General features: G+C 46.2%; 1 protein-coding gene across 2 annotated transcripts in view; it reads left to right on the top strand.

Annotated features, from left to right (window-relative positions):
• Window positions 1–23,547, top strand: part of map3k3 (mitogen-activated protein kinase kinase kinase 3) — a 274,267-nt gene that overhangs the window by 145,996 nt on the left and 104,724 nt on the right. For both annotated transcript variants that reach the window (XM_072486935.1, XM_072486936.1), the window contains 4 exons: window positions 1,021–1,094; window positions 7,611–7,678; window positions 9,939–10,031; window positions 11,721–11,912. In XM_072486935.1, the coding sequence (XP_072343036.1) occupies window positions 1,021–1,094; window positions 7,611–7,678; window positions 9,939–10,031; window positions 11,721–11,912 (427 nt within the window). The remainder of the gene's footprint in view (window positions 1–1,020; window positions 1,095–7,610; window positions 7,679–9,938; window positions 10,032–11,720; window positions 11,913–23,547) is intronic.

Below are 23,547 nucleotides of genomic sequence, written 5' to 3'. Positions count from 1 at the left end.
GAATAGACCAAATGATCGTAATGGTGGTATTTTTTTCCATTTACACCACCTCCAGACTCGTGGTTTGTTTCCTTGTCTCATTGCCATCCCCTTTTGCCATTCACCACCATCCCTTCTATCGTGAAGTTCCTCCTGCCTTCCACCCTATCAAAGACCTTTGCTGTTTTTATTTTTTCTCCCTTCTCCCCTTCCCCTGTCTCTGCACTTCCTTTAAAACTTTTATATCCTTTTTTCCAGTTCTGACTAAAGATTATCAACCTGAAATGTTAATCCTGTTTCGCTCTCCACAGCTGCTGCAGACTTGCTGAATATTTTCAGTACTTTCTATTTTTATCTCTTGATTTCTAAATTGTTCTGGTTTTTTTTCCTCCACTGGACTGTTTCTGAGAGTCCCTTGCCTTCGCCATAAAGCTGGGAAGAATTGGAGCAAGGGTGCCAATTGTACCTGAATATCAAAATGATCCAAAGGAAATGTAGCTTTTCTCACACCCTCTGAAAATTTTCAGCTTTTTAAAAAACTTTATTTATAAAACAAACTTTAGTCCCTTGGTAGCTTATTGATGGGTTTCATAGTATCACACAACAGCAATGCTCATCATGGAAATTGGCTTTCTCTCAACTTTTTCAGCCTAAAATGGTTTGAGAGACTTGAGTACCGTTTTATCATTCGTCTGTTAAAGAGATAAATTCAGAAAATATATCACTCGATGATGTATTGTGTTTTTATAGTATCTGTGCAGGAACTCTTGTTACACGTGGCCTGGGTTGCCACCCTGGCCTTTCAGGCTTTTGTCTTTGTGTTTAAATCATTGTCGCTGAAAAGCCAACAGTCCCTTGTCTAACAAATCTCTCAAACAAAGTTTGCAATTTTAACCCTGGCCTATCTTGGCTGATTTCCCTACACACACAATTTGTACCACTGCTATCAGTGGGGATGCAACTGGAATTTAAATCTTAAGCACAATTTATAGAGTGGTTTTTCGGAAAATTTAATTAATGGCACTGTGATGTTCCATGCAGATCTACGAACCCCAGAGCAGTGCTGAGAACTCTATGTCGGGCAGCTGCCAATCCTTGGATAGGAGAGCAGACAGGTAACTGTGAACACGGAGGTCTCCTCTCTTTATCCAATTCTGTAAGACTTTCAAAAAATGACTCTTGTTATTGAGACAGTGTCTGTAATATCCTGTGCTCATTGCAAGGAATGTACTGCATTGGTGGGAATGAAATGGAGACACTGGTGATCTCAGAATTCTGAATTAGGGAAGGGAAAATCAGCCAACATTTCTCATCCTCATCACTGTTCAGCAGTTGGTGAGTGCTGGGTATGGATCCAACTGTGATTCTTTTTTTTTTTAATATATTTTATTAAAGTTTTCAAACACAATTTTTTTCCCTTACAAATCAACAAAAATGGTAGCATGATACCTGCTATATAACATTGTTTAAATAATATAGTAAACTAACCAAATAACACGAAGTAATGCTCCCCCCACCCCCTCTCCCCATCTAGAACACAAACAATTTACCCCCCCCCCCCCCCCCCCCGGGCTGTTGCTGCTGGCTATCTATCTTCCCCCTAACGTTCCGCTAGATAGTCGAGGAACGGTTGCCACCGCCTGATGGACCCTTGAGCCGATCCTCTCAGCGCAAACTTCATCCGCTCCAGTTTTATGAACCCCGCCATATCGTTTATCCAGGTCTCCAGGCCGGGGGGTTTCGCTTCCTTCCACATGAGTAAAATCCTACACCGGGCTACTAGGGACGCAAAGGCCACAACATCGGCCTCTTCCGCCTCCTGCACTCCCGGCTCATCCGCTACTCCAAATATAGCTAACCCCCAGCCTGGCTTGACCCGGACCTTCACCACCTTCGAGATCACTCCCTCCAATACCCCTCCAGTGCCGGACATGACCAAAACATGTGTGTGTGGTTCGCCGGGCTTCCCCCGCACCTCCCACACTTGTCCTCCACTCCGAAGAACCTGCTCAACCTTGCTCCCATTATGTGTGCTCTATGCAGCACCTTAAATTGGATCAGGCTAAGCCTGGCACACGAGGAAGAGGAATTTACCCTGCTTAGGGCATCAGCCCACAAACCTTCCTCAATCTCCTCCCCGAGCTCTTCTTCCCATTTTCCCTTCAGTTCGTCCACCAGCTCCTCCCCCTCTTCTCTCACCTCCCGGTATATCTCGGACACTTTGCCCTCCCGGACCCACATCCCCGAAAGCACCCTGTCCTGGATCCCCTGTGTCGGGACCAGCGGAAATTCCCTCACCAGTTGTCTCGTGAACGCTCTCACCTGCATATACCTAAAGGTATTTCCCAGGGGCAGCTCATACTTTTCCTCAAGTACTCCCAAACTCGCAAACGTCCCGTCTATAAATAAGTCTCCCACTCTCCTGATTCCTGCCCGGTACCAGCTCTGGAATCCTCCGTCCAGCCTCCCTGGGGCAAACCTATGGTTGTTCCTGATCGGGGACCACACCGAGGCTCCCAGCACACCCCTTTGTCGCCTCCATTGCCCCCAGATACTTAATGTTGCTGCCACCACTGGGTTTGTGGTAAACATTTTCGGGGAGAGCGGTAATGGCGCCGTCACCAGCGCCTTCAAGCTCGTCCCTTTGCAGGACATTATCTCCAACCTTTTCCACGCCGCTCCCTCTCCCTCTATCATCCATTTACGAATCATCGGCACGTTGGCGGCTCAATAGTAGTCGCCCAAATTCGGCAACACCAGTCCCCCTCTGTCTCTGCTACGTTGTAGGAACCCCCTCCTTACCCTCGGGGCCTTCCCTGCCCACACGAAGCTCGTGATGCTCCTATCTATTTTTTTAAAGAAGGCCTTAGTGATCAGTATAGGGAGACATTGGAACACAAATAGGAGCCTCGGGAGGACCATCATCTTAATTGCCTGAACTCTGCCCTCCAGTGACAGCGGCTGCATGTCCCACCTTTTGAAATCCCCTTCCATTTGTTCCACCAGCCGTGTCAGATTGAGTCTGTGTAAGGTTCCCCAGCTCCTGGCTATCTGAATCCCCAGGTATCGGAAGTTTCTTTCCACTCTCCTTAGCGGTAGGCCATCTATCCCTCTACTCTGGTCCCCAGGGTCTATCACAAAAAGCTCACTCTTTCCCATGTTAAGCCTATATCCCGAGAAATCTCCAAACTCCCTCAATATCTGCATGACCTCTGTCATCCCCCCCACTGGATCCATCACATACAGCAGTAGGTCATCCGCATAGAGTGACACTCGGTGTTCCTCTCCCCCTCTAACCACCCCTCTCCATTTTCTGGAGTCTCTCAGCGCTATGGCCAGTGGTTCAATTGCCAGCGCGAACAGTAATGGGGACAGCGGGCATCCCTGTCTTGTTCCCCTGTGTAGTCGAAAATACTCCGACCTTTGCCAATTTGTGACCACACTTGCCGTTGGAGCCCCATAGAGGAGTTTAACCCAGCTGACAAACCCCTCCCCGAACCTCCTCAGCACCTCCCATAGATACTCCCACTCCACCCTATCAAATGCCTTCTCTGCATCCATTGCCGCCACTATCTCTGCCTCCCCCTCTGCTGGGGGCATCATTATCACCCCTAATAGCCGTCGCACGTTGACATTCAATTGTCTCCCCTTTACGAACCCTGTCTGGTCTTCGTGCACCACCCCTGGGACACAATCCTCCATCCTCGTCGCCAGCACCTTTGCCAGCAACTTGGCGTCCACATTTAGCAATGAGATAGGCTTATAGGACCCGCACTGCAGCGGATCTTTATCTCGCTTCAAGATTAGTGATATCGTCGCCTCCGACATTGTCGGGGGTAGGGTCTCTTCTCTGGATCTTACCAGCAGCGGGGCCAACAAGTCCGCATATTTTCTATAGAATTCCACCAGGAACCCATCTGGTCCCGGGGCCTTCCCTGCCTGCATGTTCCTCAGCCCTTTGATCACCTCGTCCACCCCAATTGGCGCCCCCAGGCCTGCCACCTCCTGCTCCTCCACCTTCGGGAACCTTAGTTGGTCCAGAAACTGCTGCATCCCTTCTTTTCCCTCTGGGGGTTGGGACCTATATAGCCTCTCGTAGAAGGTCTTAAACGCCTCGTTTATCTTCCTTGCTCTCCGCACCGTGGCTCCCGTTTCATCCCTGACTCCCCCTATCTCCTTCGCCGCTGTCCTCTTTCGCAGCTGATGGGCCAACAGGCGACTCGCCTTTTCCCCATATTCATATCTCATCCCCTGTGCCTTCCTCCACTGTGCCTCTGCCTTCCCTGTGGTGAGCAGATCGAACTCCGTCTGGAGTCGTCGCCTCTCCCTGTATAGTCCTTCATCCGGGACCTCCGCATCTTTTTTATCTACCCTCAAAATCTCTCCCAGTAGTCTTTCCCTTTCTTTGGCCTCCGTTTTCCCCTTGTGAGCCCTGATGGAGATCAACTCTTCCCTGACTACCGCTTTTAGTGCTTCCCATACTACTACTACACGGACCTCCCCGTCGTCGTTGGCCTCCAGGTATCTTTCTATACATCCCCGCACCCTTCCGCAGACTCCCTCATCCGCCAATAATCCCATATCCAGTCACCAGAGTGGACGCTGCTCCCTCTCCTCTCCTAGTTCCAGGTCCACCCAGTGTGGGGCATGATCTGAAACAGCTATGGCTGAGTACTCAGTTCCTTCCACCCTCGAGATCAGTGACCTTCCCAAAACAAAGAAATCTATCCGGGAGTATACCTTATGGACATGGGAGAAAAAGGAGAACTCTTTGGCCAGTGGCCTAGCAAATCTCCGCGGATCCACTCCCCCCATTTGGTCCATAAACCCCTTAAGCACCTTGGCCGCTGCCGGCCTTCCGGTCCTAGATCTAGATCTATCTAACCCTGAGTCCAGCACGGTGTTGAAGTCCCCCCCACCCTCCCCCCCCCATTATCAGGTTTCCTACCTCCAGGTCCGGGATACGTCCCAGCATCCGCTTCATAAATCCCGCATCATCCCAATTCGGGGTATATACATTAACCAACACGACCTCCATTCCCTGCAGTCTGCCGCTCACCATCACATATCTGCCACCGCTGTCCGCTACAATGTTCCTAGCCTCGAATGACACCCGTTTCCCCACCAATGTGGCCACCCCCTGTTCTTTGCGTCCAGCCCCGAGTGGAACACCTGTCCCACCCATCCTTTCCTTAACCTAACCTGGTCCGCCACCTTCAGGTGCGTCTCCTGAAGCATGGCCACGTCTGCCTTCAGTCCTTTTAAGTGCGCGAACACTCGGGCCCTCTTAATCGGCCCATTTAGGCCTCTCACGTTCCACGTGATCAGCCGGACTGGGGGGCTGCCCGCCCCCCTCCCCTGTCGACTAGCCATCACCCTCTCTGGGCCAGTCCCACTTCCCGGTTCCGCGCACCCACTCGTCCCCCAGGCGGCGCATTCCCGCCCCGACCACCTTTTCTTTTACCAGTTCCTTCTCGATCTCCGCAGCAGCAACCCAGTTATCTCCCCCCCCCCCCCCCCCGCCCGCTAGACCCCCATCTAGCATGGTTACTCCCCCCATATTGCTTCCGAAAGTCAGCTGACTTCAACTGACCCCGGCTTCTCCCGCTCTCTCCTTGACCCCCCCCGTGTGAGGAACTCCCATCCACCTTGCGCCTATCTTCCCGCCATCATCTTTCTGACACGGGAACAAGAAAAAGAAACCTTGTGTTCTCTAGAGCCGTCCCGCCCCTCGTGGCGCAGCTCCCTCTGCCGCCCCACTCCCATTCCCCATCCCCCGCCTGAGTCTCTTCTTCCCCCCCCCCCCCCCACCGGCGCCCACATTTCTCCATGTCCCCCCCTCCCCAATTTACATTTTTATATACATCAGCATTGTCGTTTCCCCTCCAACATCAGTCCCTCAGTTCTGATCCAGTTTCTCGTTTTTAATTAAGGTCCATGCTTCTTCCGCCATTTCGAAGTAGTAATGCCTCTCCTGGTGCGTGACCCACAGTCGCGCCGGCTGCAACATCCCGAACTTCACTTTCTTCTTGTGCAGCACCTCCTTGGCTCGATTGAAGCTCGCCCTCCTTCTCGCCACCTCCGCACTCCAATCCTGATACACTCGTACCACCGCACAATCCTGATACACTCGTACCACCGCATTCTCCCATCTACTACTCCGTACCTTCTTGGCCCATCTCAGAACCGCCTCTCTATCATTGAAGCGGTGAAATCGCACGGTCATCGCCCTCGTTGGTTCTGCCGCCTTTGGTCTCCTCGCAGGGACCCGATGGGCCCCTTCCACTTCCAAGGGGCCCAAGGGGGCCTCAGCTCCCATTAGCGAGCATAGCATCATACTCACGTAAGCCCCGCCGTCAGCTCCTTCCATTCCCTCGGGGAAAGCCAGGATCCGGAGGTTCTTTCTCCGTGATCTGTTTTCTAGGACTTCAATCCTTTCGATGCACTTCTTATGGAGCGCCTCGTGCGTCTGCATTTTGACCGCCAGGCCCAGGATGTCGTCCTCGTTGTCAGTCACCTTCTGCTCCACCACATGGAGCTCTATCTCCTGGGTCTTTTGTGTCTCCTTAAGCCCCTCAATTGCTTGTAGCATCGGGGCCAGCACCTCCTTTTTTAGCAGCACCACACACCGTCTTAAAAATTCATCCTGGTCCGGTCCCCAGGTCACCTGGGCTCCCTCCGCCGCCATCTTGCTCCTTTCTTCCTTCTGCCACTGCCCTCGAGGATTCTTCGAGATCTGGCCACCACTGCCGATATTTTTCTTTTTCGCTGGGGGGAACTCCCTGTTGTCTCACCCCACACCGGGTTTTGTCCCGAAAAAATTCCCCGTTGGGGCTCTTAAAAGAGCCCGAAGGTCCGTTCGAGCTGGAGCCGCCGAAACATGCGGCTTAGCTGGTCATCGCTGCAACCGGCGGCCCAGCTGTGATTCTTGATCAGTTGGCCTGCTCCTGTGTTGGAAGGCCCTCCAACTCACAAGGCTCACTGTTTAGGTTCCTTAATACTTGAACAAAGCGTCAGAGACTAATAAGTGCTACTGAACTTTATTCTAACGAGAATCAAGGCAAGAATAACTAACAGAGGAAAAAGGAGGGAAATATCTATAAATGCTTGGAAGTGCTGTGACCAACAAGGCTACAGAGGAAGAGCTGGCACAGATACAGCCAGGTGGCTTCTTTTGCATCATAGCTTTTCTATGTTTCTTGTGTATTCAGGGAATTTTTCTGTGATGAGTTCAAAAGTGACAACTCTCATAACTTTTTCCAGAAGCAAAATGTTTTGTTTCAGCAGCTCAGCACAGTTGGAGTTGTCTCTTCTGATTATTGCCATCCAGCAGGCTTACTGGGCAATTCCACCTCTGCGTTTTACCCTGACCACTATCCATGCCACTTTATATTTGCCTATCTCAATGGCTAACAATGGCACCACAGAAAAAGAGAGTGCCTCATTGCATCTCCAGGGCTCTCTCTTATAGGTAACTACTTGTAAACCAAACTTGCCTAGTTCTGCTTTCCCGCAAAAAACCAGCACGAACTTTGCATTGACATCAATACTAGATTGAGCAGAAGTAACAATTTGAGGTCAGTCACTGCATATGTCTGACATTGCTAACATACTTCTTTTAAAATTTTCAGCCCATCATACCGGAAGACTCGCATGTCCAGAGCACAGAGCTACCCTGACAACAGACAGCTGTACTTGGGTAGGTTTGAAACTCAGCTCATGAACTTACTTTTTCTGTAAAATAAGAAAACAGTATCAAACATCTTATATTGATTTTTCATTGTCTCTTCCAAAGATTCCACTGTAGCTAGAGTCAGCGTCATGGACAGTGTCGTGGATTTTTACAAGGCTCTTTTTGTTTCTGCGACCTTTATTTGAATCCACTCCAGTATTGTCACAGAGTTGGCTTGTATGGGAAAAGGAAGTCGCATTGGCGCCACGGTGATCAGCATTGCTGCCTCAGAGGCCAGGAACATGGGTTCAATTCCTGCCTTGAGTGACTGTCTGTGTGGAGTTTGCACATTTTCCCTGTGTCTGCGTGGGTTTCCTCCGGCTGCTCCGGTTTCCCCCCACAGTCGAAAGAGGTGCAGGCTAGGTGGATTGGCCATGATAAATTACACCCAAGTGTTCAAAGGTTTGGTGGGACTACAGGGATAGGATGGGAGATTAGGCCTAGGTAGGGTGCTCTTTCGAAGGATCGATGCAATGGACCGAATGGCCTCCTGCACTGTAGGAATTCTATGATTGGCACTCATGAGAGTAGGTGCTTGTTCTTTTAAAGGTGTTAAAGCACTTTGGCAGTGTGCAGAGAGATGAACAGCAGCAACAAATTTGTAAACGCTGTTGTTTCCATGACATTGGTATTCATGCAATTGTCCCAATGAGAGCAAGACGAAAAGCTTTGACAAAATGTCTTTTTCAGCAATACTCACGTTCTGTACTACCAAGCAACTCCATTATGCCTTTAACATAAAATGGCGCTACGGTTATAGAGGTAATATTTTCAGGGCAGCACGATGACGCAGTGGTTAGCACTGCAGCCTCACAGCACCGAGGACCCAAGTTCGATCACGGCCCTGGGTCACTGTCCATGTGGGGTTTGCACGTTCTCCCCGTGACTGCGTGGGTCTCACCCCAACAACCCAAAAAGATGTGCAGGGTAGGTGAATTGGCCACGCTAAATTGCCCCTTAATTGGGGGGAAAAAAAGAATTGGGTACTCTAAATGTATTTTTTTGTTAAATAGAGGGAAAATTTAGCGTTAAGCCATGCAAGCTGATGATGGGGTGTTGCCCAAAAGCTTGGCCAAGGAGAGAGTTTTAAGGAGTGTCTTGGAGAAGAAAGAGGGGTTGAGAGATTTAGGGAGGGAGTTTCAGAGCGTGGGCCTTTGCTAATGGTTAAAATTGGTAATGCTCAAGGGACCAGAATTAGATGAATGCAAATATCTTAGAGGGTATGGGGAGATTACAGAAGAAGGGAAGGGTGTTCATGGAAAGATTTGAAAGCAAGTATGAGAATTTGAAAATTGATGTGTTAATGTAAATCAGTGATCATGGAGTGATAGATGAATGGGGCTTGGTGTGTGAAGCATTGGAATAGTTAAGTCTAGAGGTAACAAAGGCATGGGTTCATCCTGCATCCAAACTATGCTGTACGCTTTGGAAAATGCTTGCTGGGAAAGTGTTGAAGGAATTGCTCCACATCTGGACTGGGAGCGCTGAATGCTGGAAGAGTTTTCCATTTCCTAACATTCTTAGCACAGCTGTTCACAACATGATGCTGAGGGCTAGACTTCACTTGACGCTGGATAGACACTAACATTGAATGGCTAAACTGGCACTGGCCTGATGAGCTTTTTAGCGCCAAGAGCTTGCAATGACTGATGGGCAGCAAATTGCAAATCATGGACGTGCACAAATTCAATCCAGCCAAGCTTAAATAAGACTGCGTAGGGTCCACTATGACTCAATGCATTAATTACGGATTTGACTATACTTTAGGTCCTGCCTTACAAGGAAATCCACAAAGGAGACAAACGGTGAACAGAGGTCAGAAAGGTTAGGGTAATGTATCATTGGGCCCATTGAATGAGATGCATTGACCAAAAGGCCACACCAGTAAGATTGTAGCACACAGGATTGGGCTTGGTTTTGTAAGCTTGAGTTCAATGTTCTCCACAACCAATAGCCTGACCCTTACTTTGTACAGTGCCTGTATGTGATACTGGAGGTCCTATCTGCAATAAATCATGCAGCAAGTCAATTAGGAGAAAATGGACAAATAGGAGAGGCCTTGACACTGCGTTGAAATGGAGTCGTTGGGGTCCTGCATACATATCCAGTACACTACATGTAAAGAATGGCTTGTGACTGGACTTTGAAGAGATTTGGCTTTCTCTGGGAATTTATTTACAATCTTAAAGTATTGCTAAGTCCACTTGAATGTTTCTTTCTTATTCAGATCGTGAGAACCATGTCTATGATAAGGCTGGAAAAGGGGGGACCTATCCCCGACAGTTCCATATGTCTGTCCACCAGAAGGATTATGGTGATGGTGAGTATAAAGCGAGGCACATACTGAGGAGATATCACTGAAACAGTGGGTGAAGGACAGCTTTAACAAAGGCACATCACTGAGTCCAAATGCTTGAAACTGAACTGTTGTTTAAGAACCTGGAAGTATGATAACTCGGTTGTAATCCAACTGTGGCAGTCCCTGTGAAATCTGAGCACCGCCTTTTCCTTGGATCCAAATCTCAGCTCCATTAAGACTCTCAAAGTGGCACAGGATTATTGGCCAGAAAATCCCGGCCATGGTATTTGATTACTTCAACTCTTGCCCCTCCTTACTCCTGGTTTATGCTCAAATATGTCTTCGTGTGTGTGTTCAGCCCTCTTATTCAGCTGTGGCTCAGTCGTTCAGCGCACAAAGTCAAGAGGGTTGTGGGTTCGAATCCCACACAATAATAAGGACTTGAGCAGAAAAATCAAGGCTGACACTCCAGTGTTACATTGTTGGAAGTGCAGTCATATGGGTGAGATCTTAAAACACAGACCCTGTGTGCCCCCTGGGGTGAATATAAAAGATCCCATTGCACAATTTTGAAGATAATATATGATAACATGAACAGGGAAGTTCTTCCCAGTGTCCTGTTCCTCATCCAAAATCACAAAAACAGATGATCTGGTCGCATTCACGTTGTTGCGATTGTCGGAGCTTGTTGTTTTCTTTATTACAACGGTGGTGATATTGCATCAGAATCCTATTGGCTGTAGTGCCGTATACCGAGGTTGAGAGGTGCTATATAAATGCAAACCTTTCATTGATTTCGTTTTCTCTCATTACCTCAACATACTTTTGATGCATACACATTGAGTGTGTGCATGCTATCTCGAGTTCCCAACCACACCGCCACTTTTAGTACGTTAGCAGGCCAGTTGCTGCAATAGCCCCTCCTGGCTAAGATAAGTTTATGCAGCACAGATTGAGATTGAACCCAGGCCTTTTTTCCTCTGAACCTTCTGTGGAGCTTAAAATGCCAAATTTTCCATTGCTCATTTGCATTTATAATTGCAATTTCCCAATTTCTACCATATCTACATGAGATCAGGTCACTTTCCTATATGGCGCTTATAGACAGTGATCATAAACTAGAACCTAATTTATTTGCTCCATGTTCCAAATGTTGAGGCCAATTTTACCCCTACTGCTGACCTGATGGTACAATTTTAGGTGGTTTGCCCAGTTAGTACCTGTGTCTCACAATTCAAGAGCACCTCAACTTTGGTTACTGGCCGACTCTGTTAGGACATTTCAACTGAGGCAGCAGTTCAGGTACTACAGCTGCCCAGAGTTCCTACTCCCAATCGCTATCCAGTGACACTGCTGAAAAATCAGCATTATAAGGCACATGCTGAGAGGATTAGGATTAGCTGTGATGCCCCATTTGGATGGATAGCCTGCCAGCATTGTTACTTAGATGCAAATAATTGTCACTTCAACAAGGTCCTGGGAGCACTGGCTCATGTGAAAACAGTAAGGATCCAAGTCCCTTAACAAGTGGAGAGAATTGGGGATGGGGAATAAAAAAGACATTTAAGCTCAGTATCTGATCAGAGCACCCCCCAAAGCACTTGCTGCTGAAGCCTGGTGAGATTCTTGTCTGCTGTTGGTTTTAGGTAATTATATTTGAGTCTTCATACTTGAGCAACTGCATTAACAATTGGTTGTTTTATTCTTCAGGACGGAGAACCTTCCCAAGGATTCGGCGACAGCAAGGGAACCTGTTCACTCTCGTCCCCTCCAGTAGGTCGCTGAGTACAAATGGGGAGAACATGGGTTTGGCTGCTCAGTATATGGACAGCAGGGGGCGAATCCGCAGCGGGGACATCGAAAACACGCTTGCAGTGCAGGAGAGGAATGTTTCCACTAAATGTAGGTCACCCTTTATATTACAATGCAGAAATTTGAATCCTTTGTAAGTACATTGACAGTATGGTTCATTTTCAGTATCTTCGTTGTATTACAATCCCAGAACAGACCCCAGCAGTGGCTGGGATACTAGGATATTGGGCTGAAACCTCAATATTTTAGCTTATTTATAAGACAGTGATTTGCTCCAGGAGTGATTGTATGAAGAAATAGGGCTTGGGTATTTTTTAATCAAAACTTTATTATGAATACAATGTTAAACCTTTTAACTTCACACCCGAAAAGAACAGCTTACTACCCCTTAAACACTACTACTCAATTTCCTATTGAACATCAAGAAAAGAAACATACAGCTCTCAATCTATCTTAAAAATTAGCATAACATTGAGTAATACTTGTATCACAAAACAGACTTGGACTCCTGTTAGAGCCCCTTCAGACTCGGGCTGAATATCTTTAAAAAGCTGATTCACCTGCCTTGTTTCACCTTCTTCCTTGTCCCCAGACAAGACTGATCTGCTTTACATATTACTCTTCTATAACCATAATCACAATGGGAGAAGGGTAGACTCAGCGTCAGGCAGATCAGAATTCAACGCCTCTCTCTCCAAGGTTTCTCCACAACCTGCCTCTTTAAAGCTTTTCAAAATGTCTCTCTACATTCCTTGGCTCCAACCAGCAATGCCCAAATCTCCCCAAGCTGGAAAATAAATTAACTCTGCAGGCTGCAAAGCACATTAACTCTCCAGGGACTTTCCCAGTCAAACCACAGCCCATTAGTCCAGACTGAAAAACAGTTAACCATGTTATTCTCTGCTAATGGTTTAGCACACTGGGCTAAATCACTGGCTTTTAAAGCATACCAAGGCAGGCCAGCAGCACGGTTCAATTCCCGTACCAGCCTCCCCGAACAGGCGCTGGAATGTGGCGACTAGGGGCTTTTCACAGTAACTTCATTGAAGCCTACTTGTGACAATAAGCGATTTTCATTTCATTTCATCAGCCCAAGTCCAGATCATTTGTGGTTGTATGAAGAAAAATAATCTGAACACTGAATCCTGGATGATGCCAGTCTGAAAACCATCCATTGGCTTTCATCAATGTCTTGCCTCTATGGCGCCACTCCTTTAAGTACCGCGTGCTTTCATTTTATCAACAAACCTTCTATGTAACATTTTTGAAAATCGATATGCATGACATCCACTGCATTTTCTTTATCAAAGAGGTATATTTGTTATATGGAATATACATTTTACCAATCAATGCGTGATTGTTGTTAGTCAATCAGTGCGTTTCTATGTGTTATTTTACCCTGTTCTATGATATCTAGAACCCTACTGCCTGCATTAGGAAGAGTGTCATTAGTTGCCTGATTTACCCTTTTCCCCCTTTTGAAGTAGAAAGGCTATATTGGAAAATTTCTATCCCTCTAGCACGATTTAATCCATAATTAATGCTATTTGGAAGATTCTGGTTGGAGCTTCTGTTGTTTCTTTATTTGTTCTAAGGTATTGCCATCAATGTCTGATTATGGAAGGGGCACAGATAGGAGATTTTGTGGGAGCGAGAGAGACTCCCGTTTGGTATGTTGCCTCCCAGGTGCAAGGGTACGTGATGTCTCGGATCGTGTTTTCCGGGTCCTTAAGGGGGAGGGGGAGCAGCCCCAAGTCGTGGTCCACATTGGCACTAACGACATAGGTAGGAAAGGGGACAAGGATGTCAGGCAGGCTTTCAGGGAGCTAGGATGGAAGCTCAGAACGAGAACAAACAGAGTTGTTATCTCTGGGTTGTTGCCCGTGCCACGTGATAATGAGATGAGGAATAGGGAGAGAGAGCAATTAAACACGTGGCTACAGGGATGGTGCAGGCGGGAGGGATTCAGATTTCTGGATAACTGGGGCTCTTTCTGGGCAAGGTGGGACCTCTACAGACAGGATGGTCTACATCTGAACCTGAGGGGCACAAATATCATGGGGGGGAGATTTGCTAGTGCTCTTTGGGGGGGGGTTTAAACTAATGCAGCAGGGGCATGGGAACCTGGATTGTAGTTTTAGGGTACGAGAGATTGAGAGTATAGAGGTCAGGAGCACAGATTTGATGTCGCAGGAGGGGGCCAGTGTTCAGGTAGGTGGTTTGAAGTGTGTCTACTTCAATGCCAGGAGTATACGAAATAAGGTAGGGGAACTGGCAGCATGGGTTGGTACCTGGGACTTCGATGTTGTGGCCATTTCGGAGACATGGATAGAGCAGGGACAGGGATGGTTGTTGCAGGTTCCGGGGTTTAGGTGTTTTCGTAAGCTCAGAGAAGGAGGCAAAAGAGGGGGAGGTGTGGCGCTTCTAGTCAAAAACAGTATTACTGTGGCGGAGAGGATGCTAGATGGGGACTCTTCTTCCGAGGTAGTATGGGCTGAGGTTAGAAACAGGAAAGGAGAGGTCACCCTGTTGGGAGTTTTCTATAGGCCTCCAAATAGTTCTAGGGATGTAGAGGAAAGGATGGCGAAGATGATTCTGGATAAGAGCGAAAGTAGCAGGGTAGTTATTATGGGAGACTTTAACTTTCCAAATTTTTCTATAAAGCATTTAGATAGTTACATGGGTAAGATGGGTATAGAGGGTCATGGGTCAAGTGCGGGCAACTGGGACTAGCGTAATGGTAAAAACTGGGCGGCATGGACTGGTTGGGCCGAAGGGCCTGTTTCCATGCTGTAAACTTCTATGATTCTATGACTGGAAAAGATGTAGTTCGAGTACATTAGATGGGTCGTTTTTTGTACAATGTGTGCAGGAGGGTTTCCTGACGCAATATGTTGACAGGCCAACAAGAGGAGAGGCTACATTGGATTTGGTTTTGGGTAATGAACCAGGCCAGGTGTTGGATTTGGAGGTAGGTGAGCACTTTGGGGACAGTGACCACAATTCGGTGACGTTTACGTTAGTGATGGAAAGGGATAAGTATACCCCGCAGGGCAAGAGTTATAGCTGGGGGAAGGGCAATTATGATGCCATTAGACATGACTTGGGGGGGGGGGGATAGGTTGGAGAAGTAGGCTGCAAGTGTTGGGCACACTGGATATGTGGAGCTTGTTCAAGGAACAGCTACTGCATGTTCTTGATAAGTACGTACCGCGGTGTCAGGCAGGGAGGAAGGCGTAGAGCGAGGGAACCGTGGTTTACCAAAGAAGTGGAATCTCTTGTTAAGAGGAAGAAGGAGGCCGCTGTGAAGATGAGGTGTGAAGTTTCAGTTGGGGCGCTTGATAGTTACAAGGTAGCGAGGAAGGATCTAAAGAGAGAGCTAAGACGAGCAAGGAGGGGACATGAGAAGTATTTGGCAGGTAGGATCAAGAAAACCCAAAAGCTTTCTATAGGTATGTCAGGAATAAAAGGATGACTAGGGTAAGAGTAGGGCCAGTCAAGGACAGGGATGGGAAGTTGTGTGTGGAGTCTAAAGAGATAGGTGAGATACTAAATGAATATTTTTCATCAGTATTCACTCAGGAAAAAGAGAATGTTGTGGAGGAGAATGCTGAGACCCAGGCTATTAGAATAGATGGCATTGAGGTACGTAGGGAAGAGGTGTTGGCAATTCTGGACAGGCTGAAAATAGATAAGTCCCTGGGGCCTGATGGGATTTATACTAGGATTCTCTGGGAAGCCAGGGAAGAGATTGCTGAGCCTTTGGCTTTGATTTTTATGTCATCATTGGCTACAGGAATAGTGCCAGAGGACTGGAGGAAAGCAAATGTGGTTCCTTTGTTCAAGAAGGGGAGTAGAGACAACCCCGGCAACTATAGACCGGTGAGCCTCACGTCTGTTGTGGGTAAAGTCTTGGAGGGGATTATAAGAGACAAGATTTATAATCATCTAGATAGTAATAATATGATTAAGAATAGTCAGCATGGCTTTGTGAAGGGTAGATCATGCCTCACAAACCTTATCGAGTTCTTTGAGAAGGTGACTGAACAGGTAGACGAGGGTAGAGCAGTTGATGTGGTGTATATGGATTTCAGTAAAGCATTTGGTAAGGTTCCCCACGGTAGACTATTGCAGAAAATACGGAGGCTGAGGATTGAGGGTGATTTAGAGATGTGGATCACAAATTGGCTAGCTGAAAGGAGACAGAGGGTGGTGGTTGATGGGAAATGTTCAGAATGGAGTTCAGTTACAAGTGGCGTACCACAAGGATCTGTTCTGGGGCCGTTGCTGTTTGTCATTTTTATGAATGACCTAGAGGAGGGCGCAGAAGGGTGGGTGAGTAAATTTGCAGACGACACTAAAGTCGGTGGTGTTGTTGACAGTGCGGAAGGATGTTGCAGGTTACAGAGGGACATAGATAAGCTGCAGAGCTGGGCTGAGAGGTGGCAAATGGAGTTTAATGTAGAGAAGTGTGAGGTGATTCACTTTGGAAGGAATAACAGGAATGCGGAATATTTGGCTAATGGTAAAGTTCTTGGAAGTGTGGATGAGCAGAGGGATCTCGGTGTCCATGTACATAGATCCCTGAAAGTTGCCACCCAGGTTGATAGGGTGGTGAAGAAGGCCTATGGAGTGTTGGCCTTTATTGGTCGAGGGATTGAGTTCCGGAGTCATGAGGTCATGTTGCAGCTGTACAAAACCCTGGTACGGCCACATTTGGAGTATTGCGTACAGTTCTGGTCACCTCATTATAGGAAGGACGTGGAAGCTTTGGAGCGGGTGCAGAGGAGATTTACCAGGATGTTGCCTGGTATGAAGGGAAAATCTTATGAGGAAAGGCTGATGGACTTGAGGTTGTTTTCGTTAGAGAGAAGAAGGTTAAGAGGAGACTTAATAGAGGCATACAAAATGATCAGGGGGTTAGATAGGGTGGACAGTGAGAGCCTTCTCCCGCGGATGGAAATGGCTAGCACGAGGGGACATAGCCTTAAACTGAGGGGTAATAGATATAGGACAGAGGTCAGAGGTAGGTTCTTTACGCAGAGTGGTGAGGCTGTGGAATGCCCTACCTGCAACAGTAGTGAACTCGCCAACATTGAGGGCATTTAAAAGTTTATTGGATAAGCATATGGATGATAATGGCATAGTGTAGGTTAGATGGCTTTTGTTTTTTTACTTCCCATGTCGGTGCAACATCGTGGGCCGAAGGGCCTGTACTGTGCTGTATCGTTCTATGTTCTATGAAAGATGACTGAAGCCAAATCTCTTAACAAACACAAAATTAAAAGCAAAGCACTGTAGATTCTGGAGAGCTGAAATAAAACTGAAAGTGCTCGAAAAACTCAGCTGGTCTGACAGCATCTGTGGAGCGATGTGTCTGATGTGACGCACCTTTGGAACTGAAGAGAAGCAGAAATGTGATGGGTTTTATGCTGTTGGAAAAATGGGAGGGGCAGATCAGGGATAGGCTGGAGAGCAGGGCCGATAAACTGACAAAGATGCCATGGAAACAGGTAAAGAGGGTGTTAATGATAGTATTTAAGCACAAAATTTGGTCTGAGTAATTGTTCTACTCCGACCGCACTTTGTTGATGCGGAGTTCAGTAATGGCAAAGTGTAAATTTGAAAACCTTCTGAAATTGAAGTCTGAATTTCCTACTCCACTTCATTCGTACTTGTAGTGCAGCTGAGGAGCAATTTCTAATGCACCTTCAAGTCACAATGCATTGTGATTAATATGTTTGGACAATCTCTATTCATCTCTGTGGGAATCCAGTCAAGAAAAAAATTCAAACTGACTAGAATGAAAAGTGACATTTCCCTCCAGCACTTTTGCTTGCTTGCATGGACTTCTGGAAGGAAACTATACAATCATGTGAGTGGCAAAGTTAACATTTATTGCTCAGCCCCAGTTGTCCTTGAAAAGATAGTGGTGAGCTCCCTTCTTGTTGGTGTAGGTATACCCAGATGCTGTTAGGAAGGGAGTTCCAGGATTTTAACACATTGACATTGAAGGAACGGCGATATAGTTCCAAGTCAGGATGGTGTGTAGCTTGGAAACTTGCAGGTGGTGGTGTTCCTATGTGTCTGCTGCCCTTGTCATTCTAGGTGGTAGAGATCGCAGGTTTCGAAGGAGCCTTGGTGAGGTGCTGCAGTGCATTTTCTGGACGGTGCCCATTGCTGGTGCTATGTGCTGATGGAGGAGGGAGTGAATGTTTAAGATGGTGGATGGGATGCCAGTTATGAAGGCTCCTTTGTCCTGGATAGTGTGAGGTTCCTTGAGTGTTGTTCGAACTGCAATCATTGAAACCATTCAAGTCGATCACAGTCCTGACTTGAGTCTTGTCTGGTGGAGTTTGGGGAGATGGGCGGTGGGTTACTCAATGCAGCATTCCCAGTCTTTGACCTGTGTTTTCTAACCATAGTATTTACACCAAACCATTATGGACAGATATATTTTTGTGAGGGCCAAAAGTAGGTTTCATCCTGTGGTTCGCTCACCACCTACCACAGGCACAGTCTAGCAAATATGACATAAGAAATAGGAGCAGGAGTAGACCATATGGCCTACTCCCCCATTGATTGCAATCACAGCTAATCTTGGGTTTCAACTCCACTTCCCACCCACTCCCCATATCCCTTCATTCCCTGGACCAAGTATCTGCCTAACTCAGCCATAACTATATTCAACATTGGAGCATCCATATTTCTCTTGAGATAGAGAATTCCAAAGATTCAACCCATTTGAATGTAGAAATTTCTCCTAGTTTCAATCCAAAATGATAGTTCTTTTATCCTGAGACTGTGTACTAGATTCCCCTCTACCTTGTGAAGCCCCATGATGTTTCAATTTGTTAATCTTTGATCCTTCTAAACTCCCAAGAATGTCAAACCAGTTTACACAGCCTCTGGTCCCAGGAACCAGTCCAGTGATCGTTATGGCTCCAATGCAAGTATACCCTTCCTTAAATACGGAAACTAAGACTGAACACAGTATTCCAGGTATGGTCTCACCAAAGCCCCGTACAATTATATTCATGTACTCTAATCCCCTTGCAGTAAAGGCCAACATGACATTTGCTTTCCTAATTGCTTGTTGTATCTGCATGCTAACTTTGTGCTCCTTTTATGAGTAGATTAATTTCCTCTGAACATGCAAACATTATTCCCATCTCCATAAGCCCTTATCATGTCTATTAACATTTTGTGTGTAACATTTTAATGAATACCTTTTGGAAATCCAGGAATATTATATCTACTGGTTCCTTTTTATCTACTCTATTAGTTACATTCCTCAAATTGTCGAAACACTTTTTTTCTTTCAGAAATCCGTGTCGACTTTGTCTGAACATGATATGGCCTTCTGCGTTGATAAGTTTCTCTTAATAGATTCCAGCAGTTTTTCGATGGGGATTGGCTTGTAGTTCCCTGTTTTCTGCCTTCCACTTTTTTTGAATAGCGGTTTTAAATTTGCTTACTCCTAACCTGCTGGGGCCATTCCAGAATCTAGAGAATTTAGGAAAATCATATCCAGAGCAGCCACTATCTCTGCTGCTCGCCCTTTTAGTAACCTCGGTGTGCCAAGAGGTCCTGGGGATTTGTTAACATTGAGTTACTTTTTTTTCTCTATTCATATTAATTTCCTCATTCCTTTCAGCCCCCAATTTACTCTCTGTTGTGTCTTCTACTTGAAGACTGACACAAAATATTTGTTAAGTGCCTTTCTGCTATTTCCTCATTCCTCATAATTTGTTTATATTGGATGTGGACATAACTGATTAGACTGATCCCTAATTTCTGAGGGCAGTTAAGAGTCAACCACAATGTTGTAGGTCTGGAGTCACAAATAGGCCACACCAAGTTAGGGTGGCAAATGTCCTTCCCAAAAGGACATTAGTGAACCAGATGGGATTTTAAATTCATGATAGTTATTGAATTCAAATTTCACCATCTGCTTTGATGGCATTACCCTGGATGTCCTCTGATGGTGATGTCTAGCACGAGGGGACATAGCTTTAAATTGAGGGGAGATAGATATAAGACAGATGTCAGAGACAGGTTCTTTACTCAGAGAGTAGTAAGGGCGTGGAATGCCCTGTCTGCAACAGTAGTGGACTCGCCAACACTAAGGGCATTCAAATGGTCATTGGATAGACATATGGACGATAAGGGAATAGTGTAGATGGGCTTTAGAGTGGTTTCACAGGTCGGCGCAACATCGAGGGCCGAAGGGTCTGCACTGCGCTGTTATGTTCTATGTCTGAATTATTAGTCCAGCGACAATACCAGTATGCCACTGGCTCCCCCTCCTCATGTGGTCTGTCTCTAAATAACTAATGTTTACTTTGCTACTTCTCTTCCTTATATACTGACAAAACCTCCTAGTCTTTCTACATTCCTGGCTAGCTTACCCTCATTCTGTTTTTCCCCTTTATCAACTTTTTGATACCTTTATTGGTTTCTAAAACACTCCCAATCATCAGGCTTGCTGCTATTTTTTTTTGTAACATTAATAATAATAATAATCTTTATTGTCACAGGTAGGCTTACATTAACACTGTAATGAAGTTACTATGAAAAGCCACCAGTCGCCACATTCTGGCACCTGTTCGGGTACACTGGGGGAGAATTCAGAATGTCCAAATTACCTAACAGCACGTCTTTCGGGACTTGTGGGAGGAAACCGGAGCACCCGGAGGAAACCACGCAGACATGGGGAGCACGTGCAGACTCCGTACAGACAAGTGACCCAAGCGGGAATCTAACCTGGGACCCTGGCGCTGTGAAGCAACAGTGCTACCCACTGTGCTGCTGTGAAGCCTTTTTTTTAATTTAATACTCTCTGCAACCACCTCAGGATGCCATGGATGGATCTTTCTTGCTGAGATTTTGCTTCTCAGTGGAATACAATTTTGTTGAATATCTTGAATGGTTTATGTTTAAATGTTCATTTCCTGTTTATTTTTATGTATCGCTACAGCTTTTAGCTTATTTTGTCCATCAACAGTAGCCAGATCTCCCTTCATATCTTTGTAACTGACTTTGTTTAAGTTTAAGATTCTGGTTTGCGATTAGAATAGGTTGCTTTCAAAGCTAATATGGAATTCAGTTCCGTTATTTTTCATTTCCCAATCAACTTTTTACTATGCGCTTATTAATTTACCCAACTTTATGACACAATACCCGATCTAAAACAGCTTTATCCTACTTTTCTACAGGAATTGCTCCTGGAAGCTGTTATGAAAGCATTTCACAGACTAATCTTCTCGACCACCTTTACCAATTTGTTTCTTTTATTCTTGCATTGGATGTAGACATCGCTGGCACGGTCAGCATTTGTCATCCATCCCTAATTGCCCTTGAACTGAGTGGCTTCCTTGGCCATTTCAGAGGGCCGTTAAGAGTCAACCACGTGGTTTGGGTGTGGAGTCGCATGTAGGCCAGACCAGATTAGGATGGCAGACTTCCTTCCCTAAAGGATATTAGTAAATGAGTTGGGTTTTTCTATCAATTGATGATAGTTTCATGATCATCATTACTGCTGTGAGCTTCATCATTCTAGATTTGTTCATTGAATTCAAATTTCACGGGGATTTGAACCCATATTCCCAGAGCATCCGCCTTAGCCTCTGGAATATTAGCCCAGTGACATTGCTGCTATGCCCCATCTCCCCTTTGGTCCGTCTATATGAAGATTAAAGTCACATACCATTATTGATACATGCTCCAAATAATTTCATCGAATCGTAGAATTTACAGTGCAGAGGGAGGCCATTTGCCCCATCGAGTCTGCACCGGCCCTTGAAAAGAGCACCCTACTTAAGCCCATGCCTCCACCCTATCTCTGTAACCCAGTAACCCCACCTAACCTTTTGGACACTAAGGGACAATTTAGTATGGCCAAGCCACCTAACCTGCAAGTCTTTGGTCGGTGCAGACACAATGGGCCGAATGGCCTCCTTATGCACTGTATGTTCTATGTACTGGGCAGGATGGTGACACAGTGGTTAGCACTGCTGCCTCACAGCGCCAGGAACCTGGGTTTAATTCTCCCCGTGTCTGCGTGGGTTTCCTTCAGGTGCTCCAGTTTCCCCTCTCAGTCCAAAGATGTGCAGGTTAGGTGCATTGTCTTCTTGAATAGGGGGTTACTTTTTGTACGATCAGTCTGATTGAACCTTTCCACTGAAAGCTTGTCAGCCTGCAGTTCCATCAGTTTTCTCAGTACCGCTTCCCTCGTGTTTGTATTTCACCGCGTTTCTCTCTCTCTCTCCCACATCCTGATTTACAACTATAACTGGAATGTTTTTAGTGAAGACACGAGCAAAATATTTGCTCATTTCTTATCTTATCTTATATCTTATAGAATTTACAGTGCAGAAGGAGGCCATTCGGCCCATCGAGTCTGCACTGGCTCTTGGAAAGAGCACCCTATCCAAGGTCAACACCGCCACCCTATCCCCATAACCCAGTAACCCCACCCAACACTAAGGGCAATTTTGGACACTAAGGGCGATTTATCATGGCCAATCCACCTAACCTGCACATCTTTGGACTGTGGGAGGAAACCGGAGCACCCGGAGGAAACCCACGCACACACGGGGAGGATGTGCAGACTCCGCACAGACAGTGACCCAAGCTGGAATCGAACCTGGGACCCTGGGGCTGTGAAGCAATTGTGCTATCCACAAGGCTACCGTGCTGCCCCATCCACCATTTCCTTTTTATCTGCAGATTACTCCCCATTCTCACTCCCTCAAGGACCAACACTTACTTGACTTTCTCTTTTCTGTTTTAAATGCCTGTAGAAACTCTTGCTATCCGTTTTTACATTTCTAGCTAGCTTCCTCTCCTGCTGTAATTTTTCAGTCATTTTCTGCCGTTCTTTATGTTCTGATCAGTCATCTGACCTGCCACTCATTATTGCACAGTTGTATGCTTTTTCCTTAAGTTTGATGCTTTGCTTAACGTTTTTAATTAATCATGGATGATGGATTCTCCCTTTTGAATTTTTCTTTATAATAGGAATATACGTATTCTGAAATATCCCCTTAAATATCTGCCACTGCTTCTCTATTGATCTATTCCCTAGCCTAGTATCGCAGTTCACTTCAGCTCGCTTCGCTTTCATGCCCACATAGTTGCTCTTATTTAAGTTTGAAATGCTAGTCTTCTCCCTTTCAAACTGGATGTAAAATTCAATCATTGTGGACACTGCTACCTAGGGATGCCTTTACTCTGAGGTCAGAGCTTTGAATTTTTTTTAAACTATTATCTGCATGGCCTTTACTTGCCAATGCACTCTTATCATTCGACATTCTTTCCTTCCTTTCCCGCTTTGCTTGTCTTGATCAACATCCTAGAACTGTTCTATTCTCTTTAGATTTCTAATTCTCCCTTCGCCCATACACCCTTCCCCAGGAGTTTAACACCCTATTCACAACTCTAATTATACTATTACACTTTCTTTTCAGAATGTTATTCCTGGTTCAATTTATGCTGTTGGTTCCTACGAGGTCCACAATATCTGAATCCTTCCTCTTGCAGTTCATCTCCAGCCATGAGTAGATGTCCTTGACTCTGACACCAGGCAGGCAACAAAACCTTTAGAGTTTCCAGTCGTGGCTACAAAGAGAATTATCTATTCCCTGACCTATACTGTCCCTATCATTACCACATTCCTTCACTCCCCCCAGTTTGCTCATTCATCTTACAACTCCTCTCCTCA

Source organism: Scyliorhinus torazame, chromosome 21, assembly GCF_047496885.1.
Source record: "Scyliorhinus torazame isolate Kashiwa2021f chromosome 21, sScyTor2.1, whole genome shotgun sequence".
NCBI lineage: Eukaryota > Metazoa > Chordata > Chondrichthyes > Carcharhiniformes > Scyliorhinidae > Scyliorhinus > Scyliorhinus torazame.
Note: the sequence above shows the minus strand (reverse complement) of the source record. Positions and strands in the feature narration are given on the sequence as shown.